Source organism: Carassius gibelio, chromosome A5, assembly GCF_023724105.1.
Source record: "Carassius gibelio isolate Cgi1373 ecotype wild population from Czech Republic chromosome A5, carGib1.2-hapl.c, whole genome shotgun sequence".
In the NCBI taxonomy this organism is placed as follows: domain Eukaryota; kingdom Metazoa; phylum Chordata; class Actinopteri; order Cypriniformes; family Cyprinidae; genus Carassius; species Carassius gibelio.
Genome location: NC_068375.1, coordinates 32,166,275 through 32,182,369, shown reverse-complemented (window position 1 = coordinate 32,182,369; position 16,095 = coordinate 32,166,275). Strand labels below are relative to the sequence as shown.

General features: G+C 37.9%; 1 protein-coding gene across 2 annotated transcripts; it reads left to right on the top strand.

Annotated features, from left to right (window-relative positions):
* The first annotated feature begins 91 nt into the window (after nucleotides 1-91).
* LOC128013178 (ubiquitin-protein ligase E3B-like) lies at nucleotides 92-15,047 on the top strand. 2 transcript variants are annotated; one of them, XM_052595946.1, is made up of 27 exons: nucleotides 92-495; nucleotides 1,052-1,146; nucleotides 1,343-1,516; nucleotides 2,641-2,758; nucleotides 2,889-2,948; nucleotides 3,046-3,150; nucleotides 3,322-3,418; nucleotides 3,509-3,594; nucleotides 3,910-3,992; nucleotides 4,114-4,219; nucleotides 4,341-4,461; nucleotides 4,631-4,808; nucleotides 4,927-5,096; nucleotides 5,570-5,737; nucleotides 6,003-6,174; nucleotides 6,409-6,527; nucleotides 6,717-6,831; nucleotides 7,019-7,118; nucleotides 7,235-7,354; nucleotides 7,598-7,774; nucleotides 7,851-8,099; nucleotides 8,478-8,543; nucleotides 8,625-8,683; nucleotides 8,958-9,140; nucleotides 12,130-12,241; nucleotides 12,326-12,418; nucleotides 12,509-15,047. In XM_052595946.1, the coding sequence occupies exons 3-27, from the start codon at nucleotides 1,356-1,358 to the stop codon at nucleotides 12,698-12,700; spliced, it is 3,210 nt and encodes a 1,069-aa protein (XP_052451906.1). In that variant the 5' UTR covers nucleotides 92-495; nucleotides 1,052-1,146; nucleotides 1,343-1,355; the 3' UTR covers nucleotides 12,701-15,047. The 2 variants fall into 2 exon arrangements, with proteins under 2 accessions (XP_052451906.1, XP_052451915.1); XM_052595955.1 differs by lacking the exon at nucleotides 92-495 and adding an exon at nucleotides 600-664.
* The last annotated feature ends 1,048 nt before the right edge of the window (nucleotides 15,048-16,095 follow it).

Sequence of the window (16,095 nt, the reverse complement as noted above, 5' to 3'; positions counted from 1 at the left end):
TTTCTCACTTCCTGTGATTGTAATTATATACTTATTTTTTTGAGTGCTGGGGGTACTATATTTAACAAAACGGATTCATACAACGAACTTTGTTTCTGATTTTGTGTTGACATTAGGTCACATGCACGTTTTAAATTATTAACAAATAATTACTTTTTATTGTTTTTATTTATTTTATTATTGTTGGTGAACATCAACAAATGACAAGCTGTATCACAAATAGTTCCACGTAGTACAAAATATTAATGCTGTCCCAAATCTCAAATTAACCAGTTTAAAATAGCTAGGTGTAATACCGTTTCAACAATGAAACGATATCAATGTACTACGATGAATAAAAAGTACGAGCCATATTTCTTGTGTGAATGCGGTTTGTCATAACAAAAAATGTTGCTCCGGAAGGATTAGGAGGTTACACCGTTAATGGATTAGAGCTGCGGTGTCTTGGTCGCTCTTTTGTTTACATCAGTTTTCCATTTATTCTCAAACGCTCTGGTAAACGAAATCTTTGTGTATACCCTAAAGACTTTCTTTACTTTTCATTTGAAACACAGTTTTCAAGTGACAACATTCTCAAGCGTTACCAGCTCGCTGAATGCTTCGACTGTGTTAGTGTTTGCTAGCAGAGTAACGTTAGCGAGTGTGAATGTTATTGTCTCTGCAGGTACAATGAATTCACAATTCACAGTTTTTTATTGTAGTTTAAGTTTTCTACAAATGTACACCAGATGTTTAGAGTGCTCATCCTGTCGTGTAATCGAAGTGTCACCTCTTTATTTTGAGTAAATGATAAAGACTGCTCTGTTTTGGTCTGATAATGCTTTCAGATACTTATCGTCTTCACTTTATGCTTTGTGATCTGTTGATGTGTCTAAAACTGTCAAAAACTGTGTAAAGTATAATATTCCTTTTATTTATAAAATTTCTTTAGTAACTTAAATACTAAAACTTGACTTATGTGCCTAAATCAATGGATAATTTGTGCTGTCTTATAGAAGAGCTATTCATTTTCTAACATAAATAACAGAACATTACTCTTCTGTCTGTATAGTCCAATGGACCTCCAGAACAACAAGTGTGAATATGTGATATTATTCATGTGACCTGTGGAAGCAGAAGTATTAGCAATCACTACATTAGAAAAAGGTAATTTGTGTGTGTGTTTATGGTAGATAGATTTGAGATTGTAAATGAGATGCATTCATTTTCTTACTTTATTTAATATGGTTTGAAAATCATTTTGAACCTAGTTTTTTGTACTTGCATGCATTGCATCTGTCTTTGTGTTTGCTCTCAGGTGTGATGTCAATTTTTGTCACTTTTTCTAACGTTTAACCCACAGTTTGGAGTGAAACATGTTCACTGCTACCCAAATATCCAAATCCCAGTTCCTGGATAAAGCCAGGGTCGCACGGGAGGAAAGGAAAGGTTATAAGGAGAAAGAGAGAGCTGCCACACAAATCCAGGCTCTAGTCAGAAGATTCCTCTGCCGTTGCAGGCTGCAAAGAGAAATCAGGTTTGGACTAAAATGAGCCATTCTCTACGATAGTCAAACCATTCTAGATTATCATAGGTCTTTGCTAACTCTGTTGGCCAGAGATAAAAAAAAAAAAAAGTAAAAATTAGGAATGAAACAACACAGGAAAATTAAAATACTTGCTGTAATTTGCACAAATTTTATTTAATGTTAACATTATTGGGGGTGCTCCAATCACGATCGGCCGATCGTTAATGCGCATCTCGTCAGTAAAGCCGGTGTCCTGACCTTTTATCCTACCCTGTCAGATTTTCCTACGTGGGTTTACTGCGCACGCGCACGCGCACATCAATATCGCGTCCTTTGTCTTATGCTAAACAACGATATTTAATGTATCTGGATTACTGTAAGGGTAGGTTTAGGGCTGGGGTAGGTGTAGACTTTAATAAAAACGCAATCTAATTGGTAGAAAATAATATTTATTGTTGGTTTCCTGTAACTGTATCCCTTTTAGCTACAACCGCGAATATAACACATAATTACTGTATTTGCAGTACTGTAAGGGTATGATTAGGGTTGTGGTAGGTGTAGACATTAATAAACCATAACTTTACAGTAGAATTTTCGTTGTGGAACTGTACTACCCACTGTTTTGGTGGGAGGTAGGAAAATCTGACAGCGTAGGACAAATCGACAGAACACCGGTTCTCTAATCAGCCGTTAATTCCATCAGGTGTGTGATTTCACATAGAGCAGCTGTTACTACACAGAGCCGTTGTTAATAGAGAAGATGCGCAAATCCACTTCATTTTCAGCGTTTTTTGGCGCATCTTCTCAGTTAACAACGGCTCTCTGTAGTAACAGCTGCTCTATGTGAAATCATGCACCTGATGGAATTAACGGCTGATTAGAGAACCGGCTTTACTGACGAGATGCGCATTAACGATCGGAGCACCCCTAAACACTGTTTTCAAAAACGAGCTATTTGTTTGAGCCAGTGTTAATTTAGACAGATTATTTAATATACTATTATAGTTTTATTAACATTTTAAATTAAATTTGTATTTTCATATTTACATTTTTTTATAATATAGCTATGTGCTGTATTTAGCGTAGTGGGTATTTCTGACACAGATTTATCACTTTTTGATTTTCCGTTTCAGGAAAGAGGTTGATGACTTCTTTACAGTCAGCGATGCAGGTTCAGCGAAAAGAAATGCATTATCCATCTTCAAAATCACTAGGAAATTGTTATTTATATTTAGCAAGGATGATAAGTTGGTGAGCATCACATAAAATATTAAGATTTTTATAGGATTTGTTAATAAGGTGAACATTTACACTTTTTGTGGATGTTGTGTATTATTATTATTGATGGCATTGTTTTTTTTTCTCTCTCTCTCTTACATAGAGGTTTGAGAAGCTGTGTCGAATCATACTAAGTAGCATGGATGTCGAAAATGAACCTAAAGTAAGTTTTTAACCAAGCAATGACTAAAACATACTTTATCTGATGTTCTAATAGTTCTGCAAGAATGCATTGTTGTGACAAGCTATTATTTTTCTAGGTATGGTATGTATCCCTGGCCCTTTCAAAAGATCTCACCATCCCCTGGCTGAAACAGATCAAAGATGTGCTCTGGGTCTCTTGTGAATTTCTGAAGAAACTGAAGGTGTTTAGTGTTGGTTAATACACATCTGATCTGTTTGTTGAATATCTTTTGAATTACTTTGTGCCATACTGGTGTATTCTTTTAGTTCTGAGTCTTTCAGTAATTTGTTCATTCGGTGATTTAGTCATTCTGGAAGAATGTTTATTTCCTGCTTTCCGTTTCTCTCTGCAGCCTGACATACTGCAAGAGAATAAATTGGTGACGCTGTACCTGACAATGCTGATAACCTTCACTGACACATCGACATGGAAAATCATCCGAGGGAAGGGTTTGTGTCACATCTATTCAGAGCTGTTGAGATGATTTGCAGGCTAAAATACATAGAACCCTACTAGAATTTTCCTCTTTTTTTCTTAAGGAGAGGCCCTCAAGCCTGCTTTAAACAGAATTTGTGAGAACATCATGGGACATCTCAATCAGAAGGGCTTCTACTCTGTTCTTCAGGTACTTCTCACCCAAACAGCCAATCAGAATCTCGTCACAGGCTGGTAGTATATAATTTGAATGAATCTTAGTATCTGGCTAATGCTGTGACTTCTTTCAAGAACATTTTTAAAAAGTGTTTATTGTTTGATGTGAAAAGCTCCCAGATGAATCCGAAGAGATACATTTGCAATTATTTTAAACAACTATTTAGTAAATCATGTTATTTGATTCTAATTTTTAACTGATTGAATGCTCTAGTTTGAACAAACCTAACCTGAACTTCAAGTTTGAGCTTGAAATGTTTTACATAATAAGCATCTTTGCTGTTTGCAGATTCTACTTACAAATGGATTGGCAAGATCCAGACCTTCCCTTTCCAAAGGAACACTCACGGCCATTTTTACGCTGTCACTCAGGTCGGTTGCCATGAGAACTGGCTTTGTTCTTTGAGACATCACACAGTCTGATTACATCAGGAGCTCTGTTTCTGTCAAGTGACCGATAGTGTGATGTGTTCTTGATCCTGGTGTGTTTCAGGCCTGTTATCGCTGCACATTTCTCAGACAACCTGCTGAGGTCTTTCCTTCTCCACATCATGTCTGTTCCAGCATTCATCTCGCACCTCAACACGCTCACTCCAGATGTAAGAAACAAACACAGTTGGAAAGGATAATAACCCCCTATTTTGCACACGTGTCTTACAAATTCAAAACAAATATTGTGAAAATATGATTTCACCTGTCTGAATTTGTGATCTTTTGCAGTGTGTGGTCACCATCCAGACCCATGAACTTTTCCGCAAGTTTGTCTTGTTTTTAAGTCGAGAGGAGCAATGTTTGGATATCTGTGTTTGTCTGGAGGGAAGCCACACTCTGTGCTTACTGGGTAAGCATGTGCGCTGTATGCAGACACTTCTTGGAGTGTGTATTTGATTTGCAGAACAGTGATGGTGGACTGGTGAACAGATGTTAACTGCACTGCTGGACCATTTTCATAGTTCGTTTATAATTCCTAGATCATTTTATCTCATTGTCTCTCTATGTTTTGTCTCCAGGTAACCTCATTCAGCTGGGATACTTTAATGTAAAAGTTCTAGAGCAGGAAGCAGGTCACTTTGTAAAGGATCTGACAGATATGTTGTCATACTGCCAGCGATATGTGTTTCAGAAGAAATCCAATCTCACGCATTGGCACCCAGTGTTGGGCTGGTTCTCCCAGACTGTTGACTATGGGTATGTCAGTGTTATATCGACAGAATACAGCAGTTGATTATACTTTCTCTGTTGTTTCCTGTTGAGCATTCTTTTTCTTTCACTCTCTTGTTTGTGTCTTTCTTTGCGATCTTTTCAGGCTTAATGAGTCTATGCCGTTGGTAACAAAGCAGTTACAGTGTCTGTGGGGAGTTCCAGTCATCTGCACTCTTTTTTGTGATGTTCTCAGCAAAAAGCTCGAAACTCAAGATCCCACTCAACCTTCCCCTCCTCAACCAAGCTCATTACAGAATAATCTGCCTGTCAAAAGTGAGAAACACCCATCTTATACTATAAAGTTCCTAAACATTTCTATTTTTACAGGACTTATAGAACAATTGCTAGATGTTTGCACACAAACTGTCTAAAAAAAAAGTATATACAAATCAAAAACCCTGTAATCACAAACTAGAGTAGTCATATACATTGGTGATAAAAAATGTAAACCAATGTAAAAAATTGTGGTTATGGAAATTATTTACAAATATATACATTGTAATATATTGTCTGTCCTGGTTTCTGTAAACAATAGCAGTAGTATTAGAAATCTCTTGAGGAGCCTTCAAATATTGTCTTTAAAAATCGGAGTCAAAAAGGTTGGCGTAAATAATGCCACACTGCTGTCTCGGAGTCTGTTTTAAGTGCTACGATACGAAGGATACGAAGCAAACCGCAGTACTGTCTTTCAAGCCATCGGGTCTCTATTCATCCTGTTTTCAATGTAAACCTCTCATCACGTTTAGATCTGTTCAAGCGGGCGTTCCAGAAGTCCGCATCTGTGCGGAACATCCTGAAACCTGTCGGAGGGAAGCGTGTGGACTCGACTGAGGTTCAGAAGGTGTGCAGTATTTGTGTGCTGTATCAGACGGCCCTCACCACGCTCACACAGATCCGCCTGCAGATTCTCACAGGTACATGCTTTTTAAAGAAACCACTTATGAAGTCTAAACCACATTCACACAAGCAAACACTTCAGTAATGTTTTATCCTGAACCTGGACAAAATGTTTATACTTGTATAAATTGTTTTTCCGGAATATTTGTTGTTTGTAGGTTAGCTTTTCAGTGAAACAACTACAGAAAATCTTGGTCCTTTAAATATTGGATGTCATAATATATTTGTTTACTATTCTTGTTAATCTTGATTTTATGGTTTCAAATTAAACTCCGCCTCCAGGACTGACATATCTGGATGAGCTGCTGCCTAAGCTGTGGGCATTTATCTGTGAGCTTGGCCCTCAGGGGGGACTCAGACTCTTCATGGAGTGTCTTAACAATGACACAGAAGAGTCCAAACAGCTTCTGGCCATGCTGATGCTATTCTGTGACTGCTCCAGACATCTCATCACGTAAGTGTTGAATAGTCCACTGGTGACGATGCTTCTATTTTGCATTTGTTTGTATTGTATTAAAAAAAAAAAATGTATATGTGTATGCATGCATGTTTATTTATCCATTTCACTACAAATTAATTTATCAGGCTAACAGTGTGAGTAAAGAATTGTTTTAAAAATTGAAGTAATATATTACAAATTACAGTGAATTTGCATGTTTTCTTTTTTTTTGTGATATATATATTACAGGATTCTGGACGACATAGAGGTGTATGAGGAACAGATTTCTTTTAAAATAGAAGAGCTTGTTACCATCTCCTCATTCCTCAACACATTTGTGTACAAGATGATATGGGATGGTATTTTAGGTGAGCAGGTATTATTTAGCCCTTTTGTTTATTTTTGCAACAAGGGGCTTTTTTATGTGTATGCATTATTTTCTCCAGCCTTGTTCTCTTCTTGCAGCTTCGTTTAGATAAACCACAGTTGTTTTGAACCATCTGTGTATGGAGGCAGTGATAATTTGCTCTCTATGTGTGGCCATTCATTTGTTTCAGAGAATGCCAAAGGAGAGAAGCTGGACTTATTCCACAGTGTTCACGGCTGGCTGATGGTTCTGTATGAGCGGGACTGTCGCAGGAGATTCACGCCTGAAGATCACTGGCTCCGCAAGTGTGTCAACCTCACATTTATATATCTTAGCCAAATTACTTTCTGGTTTTACTTTATAGTTGGAGCTAGGTCAATTCAAAAGCAAATGGCTGATCGTTATCCTAATATAGGGGAAAGATAAATGCCTCTGCTTACAAAATACAAAATCAAGTCTCATTTCTTTTCTATCTCTGCTTGTGTAATACAGGGACCTGAAGCCCAGCCTGTTGTTTCAAGAGCTGGAGAAAGGCAAAAAAAGAGCACAGCTGCTACTTCAGTACATTCCGCATGTCATCCCGCACAAAAATGTGAGAATCGGACTCATCACAGGAGATTATTAATGTTCATGGGTCATGGATTCCTATTTAGATGAAAATCATCTTTATTTGATCTTTCAACACAAAATTATTCACTTTTGTCACAGAGGGTGCTGCTGTTCCGGAACATTGTGACAAAAGAGAAGGAGACTCTAGGATTGGTGGAAACAACCTCTGCCTCCCCCCATGTGACTCATATAACTATTCGCCGCTCACGCATGTTGGAGGTAATTGCTCTTCAGTGATTCTCAAATACTGATATACACAATGAACATAAATAATGCGTTTTAAGCCTATTAGAATTTGTATCTCAAACAGAAGATTGTGGTGCAAAAAGTCATGGGTTTGATTCCCAATGAATGGATAAACTGATAAAAATGTATACGTTGAATGCTTTTGATTAAAGTGTTTCCCATATGCATAAATTTAAACTTCTACTAATGATCTCTCTTTTTCCCTACTCTCCATAGGATGGTTATGATCAACTGCGGCGTCTACCTGTCAACTCCATTAAGGGTGTGATCCGAGTGAAGTTTGTGAATGATTTAGGCATGGATGAGGCTGGAATTGACCAGGACGGTGTGTTTAAAGAGTTCTTAGAAGAGATCATCAAGAAGGTTTTCAACCCAGCGCTCAATCTATTTAAGGTATGCACTGGTCTCTTTAAAGGCTAAAGGCTGCAGTTCACCCAAACAATCATAAGACCTACCTTTCTTCTTTCAGACCACCAGTGGGAATGAGAGATTATATCCCTCCCCAACCTCCAGCATCCATGAGAACCATCTTCAGTTGTTTGAATTTGTTGGAAAGATGCTTGGAAAGGCCATGTATGAAGGCATTGTGGTGGATGTGCCATTTGCCTCTTTTTTCCTCAGTCAGGTTCTAGGTCACCATCACAGCACCTTCTACAGCTCCATAGATGAGCTGCCCTCTCTGGACTCAGAGTTCTACAAAAACCTCACCTCCATTAAGGTCAGTGGCAGTGTTACTATTACAACATTTGTGCAGAATTTGGAAGGATTTGAACCATTGTGTTATACCCAAATTCTCTCTGGTGATGTCTAATCTCCTTCATTTTATACCCCCAAACACATTTTGGTCTAATAAATTAAGTCTAATGCAACAAATCTGACAAAGAAGCATTTGACATTACCCATTTTATTTCACATGCAATGGCTTAAATGTTACAAAAATGTCTAAACGTCTCTGTTTCATACCACAAAAAGCATTTTGGTCTGGCGTGAACAGTTGCAGCATAGTAACCAAATCCTATGCCAAATTATAATTAGTTTCATATTCATTTTTATCTTATAGTAATATCCATGACCATTTATTGATTTGATTTTTCAGCGTTACGATGGGGACGTCAGTGATCTTGGTCTGACTTTGTCCTATGATGAAGATGTGATGGGGCAGGTAAGCAAACTTTGTTTCAGCTGAATCATTTTTGTTGGATCTGCTTTCCTCATTCTCTTTCCTTTCTCTGTCTCTACACAGTTAGTCTGTCATGAGCTGATTCCTGGTGGAAAGACCATGCCTGTCACTAATGAAAATAAGTGAGTCCATTTTGTCTCTTCGGTCAAGTGTAAATAAAATTTTCATGGCAGTGCTGCCTCTTATTCAAATGCATTACAATAAGAAGAAATGACCCGATGAAAAAACAAATTGGTATTGGAATCAGAGCAGTTCAAAAAGCAATTAGGGATTTGCAACCACAGACAAATACTTGCCAAATTAATGTTTTTCACTTCATGTTTTGTCCACCTTTAAGAACAAAATTTTTTTTTATAAAATTATTTATTTATTTATTTTTTGGTTACCATCCTCCAGGATCAGCTACATTCACCTGATGGCCCATTTCCGCATGCACACCCAGATCAAGGAGCAGACTGCCGCATTCATCAGGGGCTTCCGCAGCATCATCAACCCAGAGTGGCTCCACATGTTCTCCACCCCTGAGGTCCAGAGGCTTGTCTCTGGAGACAACGCTGAGATAGACCTGGATGATCTCAAGTGAGTCTGCAGAGTTTAGCACTGGCCTTGAAGGGTTTTGCATATCTACATTGCTCTATATATTCAACAAGGCTGGAAGCATCTTGATGCATCACACCTTCAGTGAACAGAAATTGATTAGCTATATTGCTATATATTGGTGGAGATAGAGTTTGTAACAGTACATTTAGTGAAAGTGAAGTGACATTCAGCCAAGTATGGTGACCCATACTCAGAATTTGTGCTCTGAATTTAGAATTTAACTAACAGAAATAACAGAATTTAACCCATCCGAAATGCACACACACAGAGCAGTGAACACACACACACACACACTGTCATCACACACCTCGAGCATTGAGCAACCATTTATGCTACGCTGCCCGGGGAGCAGTTGGGGATTCGATGCCTTGCTCAAGGGTACCTAAGTCGTGGTATTGAAGGTGGAGAGAGCTGTTCGTGCACTACCCCCACCCACAATTCTGTTCGGCCCGAGACTAGAACCCACAACCCTTCGATTGGGAGTCCAACCCTCTAACCATTAGGCCACGACTTCCCACAAAAGCATATACGAAAATAACTTCCTGAAGACTAGGGTGTCTAACAACGGTTACATTTTTTTTATTCTATTAAAAGAATCCTCCCAAAAATAACAAATTTATCCTGGCAAGCTAGCTTTTTTAGGTGTTTGTAGAGTGTCTCACTTTAGTTTGTCATTTAAGACATTCTTTTTTTTTTGTGGCAGCATTGCTACACTATGCATTGTTGTCTTCTTTTTTCCATTTTTTGATCGGTGGAAATCGGAGTTAGGGCCATTCACACAGATTAGCCGCTTTTCCACTGTTGGGCTAAAGGCGGGCGTGCTAGTCCGTGCCATGGCCAGTCACGTTTCCACTGTCACTTCCAGGCCTTGTTCGTGCATCATTGGGGCTTCCTCGGGGCCATGGCCAGGGTTTTTTGGCCCGACGAAAACCTTGGGCCAAAGAGGGGCAGCTGGGTCTAGAGGAGTGGTTATGAACAAAGACAGAGTTTCTCCGCGTCTGGAGAGCGTCAGCGCCGCGGATCATTTCAGACAGCTAACAGCTATAACACCAGCATAAAAGACTTTTTAAAATAAGTTGAGCTCAAAACTCACTTCAGTCAGCAGCGTGTGTTTGAAATAATTTGATCCGATGTGGATTATAATCACTATACAAGGCAGAAATATTTATAAGCGATGCAAAAGACTATGCACGCTAGGCATTAACAATACCATAGTAAACATGGTAAATATGACCGTTTGGATAAATCAGACATCAGCTTCTTATTCTCTGTCTAATCATGTATTTATGTAGTAACTTATATTACCTGTCATAAGTCTCGTCTCGAGAGTTTAGCTACACGTAGCCTGTGTCATAAAAATATGATAATGGTTTTTGTTTGTATATATTTTGTTTTTATTTCTGTGTGATTAATTTTGAGTCCTGATAATTCATTATGATCAGTGTATCACTTATACTATAGTAAAACATTGATGAATTTTGAATTTAAATATTTAACGAAGCATGCAAAAAATGGCCACTTTTATCATGTTCGTTTTGTGATAGCACTAGTTCCAGTGACTTATTTCTTAGTTCTCTGATAACTGTTCTTTGTTGGTGAAATGATGGGGTTGCATGACATTGTTCTTGAGAGGCGTGTTAAGAACGGGTTTTAGTGAAGCGTAGCGGTGCTTCAGGCTCGACTGTGGAAACGCAGCTCTATTCTGGCCACGGTGCTACTGGCCCGAGGCTATTAGCCCCCGACCGGCCCGTTTGAAGCCCTGGCTCGCACTGGCCCGACAGTGGAAAAGCGGCTATTGCTTTTAAATCCCAATGCATTGCTTCATTAGCTTCTTTATGTACTGTACGGATCTGTTTGACCATTGCGCTCGTGTCTCTGAAAACGCATCATGTTCAGCTTTTAAAAAAAATCCTCTCTGGACCTTGTGCTTTTTTTTTTGTATTTCACTATCCTGTCCCTCAAATATTTAAACATGAAAACAGCATCTTTGAATGTGCAATACTCTCATCTACTGTGTTGGTGTTTCAGCCAGATAGGCGCTCAATTACTGCATTTATTTTATTGATATAATATGTGTAGTATTAACATAATGATACCTATGTTTAATTTCTGTAAATATCATGGTTGTTTTCAGTACAGAACAGTATATTGCAACACTCCTATTCTTTAAATTGTTATATATTTGAATAACCTCTGAGGGTCACTTTAAAGCCAGCTATGTATTATTTCTGTTCCCTAGCTTTCAATTTAATTATCTTTTGTTTCTGACGGATTTATTAACCTGATAACTGTCACTCACGTTTTTGAAGATAGAGATGAATGTGAATGATACAAACCTAAATTTTTATAATTCATGACTGAAAACATTTTGTAACATGATTTTGATGTGCCATTTACATGGTAATGCAATGTCTGATTTTAAAATGGGTTTTGAAGGATGAATTTTGAGATTTTATGTTTTCAAGTGATATATAACTTCTGATGATTTCTAAAATGTGATAGAGAAAAAGGCAACGAGGAAGTCTTTTTTTTAAACAAAGGTCAAAGCTCCTTTTGTAATGTAGATTTCTGAGGGTGCACTCTTGTCATAAATTCATCTATTACTTTTCCTACATAATTTTTAACAAAAAATATTGGTATAATATATATTTGGAAGTCTTTTCAACGATATATAGTTTGTCAACATTAGATTAGATTTGATTGTAATATAGTATAGTCAACGTAGGCGTCCCGTATACGGGACGGGGTGACATTTAACAGGTTAAAATATCTTTAAAGGCTTTCACTATTCTAAAGTAGTCTAAACAAGCACAAAATTCACCACTTTAGTAACCATTGTGCAAATCTTTCCCACAGACAGCAATGAAATTGTAAAGATGTCCACATGTAGCATTAATAATCACATGCTGTGAAGAATTGCCTTAAAAAAGTTACTCAGAACGATGCATGTGATTTTTCTGTCTCGCAGGAAGCACACTGTGTACTACGGAGGTTTTCATAGCAGCCACAGAGTCATTCTTTGGCTGTGGGACATTCTCTCCAGTGACTTTTCCCCTGAGGAGAGAGCCATGTTCTTGAAGGTAATACTTCTCAAATCTCAAAGGTTTTATTTGTGTTATTTCAAGGTTTATTGCCATCTATAAAGTGGCTTTATTACTCCTCAGTTTGTCACCAGCTGTTCAAGACCTCCTCTGCTTGGTTTTGCCTACCTCAAACCCCCGTTCTCCATCCGTTGTGTGGAAGTGTCAGATGATCAGGTTAGACATCACCCCATCACCATTCCATACATTCTCCTGCGAAGATTGTGTTGTTTCATCTTTCTTTTTTGTGTTTGATTGCATATGTAGGACACGGGCGACACTTTAGGCAGTGTTCTGCGTGGCTTTTTCACCATTCGTAAGAAGGAACCAGGTGGTCGCCTCCCTACATCCTCCACTTGTTTCAACCTTCTCAAGCTGCCTAACTACAGCAAGAAGAGCATCCTCAGAGACAAACTCCGCTACGCAATCAGCATGAACACTGGCTTTGAGCTTTCATAACCCTATTATTTCTACCAATACAAACTCATCCATCTACAAACATGAACATCTACAAAAATGGCAGTGGCTGAGCTATAGTAAGTGGCCACACAAAGGTTGAAGTAGGAGACATATTGATTACTTTGTTGACATTTTGGCCTTCAGTTAAGGCAGATTTTGTTTTAATTAATTTGTTCTCTTGTCTCGTCCACCAAATGGCAAGTGAATGAAGAAACATGCTAACTTTTTAAAATCGTGGAACTGAGCTAAATGTTTCCAGTGAAACGTAGAGACTCTGAGGAGCTCAACCATAGAAGTATATTAAAAACATTCAACATTACCTACAGAATTGTTTTTGAACTACTTAAAGATCCGTATTTATTGTCGTGTTTTTCCTTGTCAGCATTTGAAGCCAAAATAGCTCCAAACGCCTTACACAATCAATTTTAAACCAGCTCAATTTAATGTTGTCAAGTCAGGATCCTTCTGACCCCTGCTTCATCGACACCTGTCAAGCGGAGGCTTAGAAAAACTTGGCTCCATTTGTACATCCAGAATAACTCCAAAACTAAATTGGGCTTGTTCTTTATTGGCTTCTAAGCACTGTTTCCATCCATTGACAAACACCCCAAAACCTCCTCTTAAAGTTCCAGCAGATACAGTGGTGGATTTTCAGATGTAAGATCTGCAGAAACAGTTCAGCGTTGTGTCTCAGGTCTCCGTGTCTCACTCCCACAAGAAGGGAACAGGAAAGCAATACTAATGCAATGCAAGCCATTCAACTCAAGACACAAAGGAGGCTTTTGCCTGTTTGTATGGCAAATGCTTTCAAATCCACAGCGCACTAAACTTCTGCTGGACTTGAGGACCGAGCTTTAAGAGGAAACCCAGCACTGTTAATCAGCTTTAGCTAGTAGAGCCAGCGGTATGTTAGATGAGATCTGTCCCTGCAGAGATACGCCTCTCCGTTCCTGCTTTCTCTTCACATACACTACAGAGCCCTTTCCAGAATGCATTATCAGCCTAATGTCATGGAGACATTTCTTTTTGCTCATTATATTATACTCATTATTCTGCTCGTGCTTTTCAGCTCTAATGCTGTCTTCATGTCAAACTCATCTATTCATTAAGATCAATTCCTTGTCTTGGGTTGCTTTTTTTAATTGATGAAGAAAGGACAGACTGATCACTAAAAGGTATTTTACTCCATCTTGGAAGTAACCAATCATCACATAACAAACCGCTCTCCCTATCATCTTCCACTAACACTCTGCTCCTCATTGCGGTGTGTACTACTGGAATTAAGCCATACAGTAAAGATGAGTAGTTATCAAACCAGCTCTCGTGGGAACTTTTTTTCTTAAAGGGAGATTGTTGCAGTGATTTTCCTGAAAGTCGGCGGGCTCAATGGAATCTTGTGAAATGTTATTCCAAATGGACAAAAAACAAACAAACAAAATCTCCCTTTGCATGATGTCATTGGATGATTCCATGTCCGTGTCACAGAGGTCACAGAGGTCATAGTCTGCTGTTGATATTATGTTGTTTGGTCTTTTTCTTTCGTTATAAAGAAAGTTAGGGTTAATCTGTTAAGACATTTCTGGGTTGTTTTCCCCAAAAATGTTTAAGGAAAGACATTGAGAAAATATTCTTGGCAAAAAAAGAAGTGAAGCCTACTTTCAGGTCCATTAAGATTTAAATTGACCATCAAGAAATCATCATAGTAGTATTTATTCATGGATGTTGTTTAAACAAAAATTATTACTATTTTGTTTAATCATTGTATCTGGGCAATATTTTGGCATATGCTCTTTTTTTTTTTCAAATCAAGCTTCATTTTGTTAATGCAAAATATAATTTATTCTTTTGTCGTCTTTTGCAGTGAATTATGACCTGGACATTTCTTCATTAGATTCGCTCTTGGTTTCAGGTCTCTAAAAAGCAGTAATCGGCTGTAGTTATTCCAGAATGTTTATTGTATGCAAACCCTCTTTCCCTTAGTATGTTATATATGCAAAAATACAGAGTTAAACATTATCTATCAGCCCACCCTCCCCCAGCTCTCCTTGAAGCAAGGCATGAAAGTATATTCTAATGAATAGAAGCCTTTGTAGATGTGGAAAACTAGTTTTAAGCTCATGTAACTTCTTATTTTTTAATGCATTACTGTTAATGTTAAGTTATAAATGTATTGTCCTAATGCACAAGGGCTGAGTCAAATAGCAGAGTTTTGTATTTAAAGTAACTGGCATTAACGTCATTGAAGAGTCTTTATGGACTGTGTATGGTGAAGCGACTCGGCTGAATTTCATGATGTCACAGAATCTTGCTCTCTCTCTCCGATAGGGATGCAACTACCTTTAAAGTGTCTGGTCTCTATTCCTTTGCCTGATAATGAAGTGTCTTTTGAATTTGGTTGCACTACATGAACTGCAGGTTGTTATATACGCAGTATATTACAAAAGCAATGGCATTGTAAAGTTCTCCATGTGTACAGTAATATTTCCTCTGTAAAATGTAAACCTAATTGTCAAACAAACATATAAACATTTGAAAATCTAAATCTTTACTAAACAACAAAGAATGTGCACTGTCATTTATTATTAGATTATCAAGTGAGACTCTTGTTAGAAAGTTGCAACAACAACAGAGCATGATACTGTATGATGCAGAAACAAAATGTGAGAAACTTGGGGGAAAAAATGAAAATTCGGTCATTAACTTGCACTCCAATAGTTCCAAACCTGTTTGAGATTCTTTCTTCTGTTGAACACAAAAGCCAACACAACTGAGCCAACTTGACTTAACTTGAAATGGACGGAACCCCTAATGTATAGAACACAACTTGGCATGAACTTAGAGAAAGACTGAAATAGCAACAGAGAAATACAGCCTAATAAAACCTAGCTTAGAATTTGTAGTCTTATGTCTTTGGCTTGGATTTCTCCATTTACAAAGCAGACGCTTCCCAGAGAAACTTGTTCATTCCCTTAGACACAAAGCCTCACATTGTGTTTTCTCTCAGCTAGCCAAAAGTAGCTTATGACAAAGACAATAAATTATGTTCTGTCACAAGATTAGCAAATTGTTGGTATTTGCCTTTATAAATGTGCCAAGCTTTCAAATGACGAAGACTGTAAAACCTGGTGATGCTCTCTATGTCATCCATTTCACTCTCCTCAAGCAAAAACAGATGTAACAAGGTGATACTCACTAAAAAATACAGAATACAAAAGTACAAAGCTTTCACAGGGGCTGTACCCGTAGGTACAAAGTTAGAAACTTATTTATCCCTAAATGTTACATATTAGTACTTTAAAGGTTCATATAAATACATTAAGAGTTCATATTTGTACCAAAACTATATTAGTACTTTTGAAAGTGTGACAGTTTTGACCACCATCTGGACGCCTAAC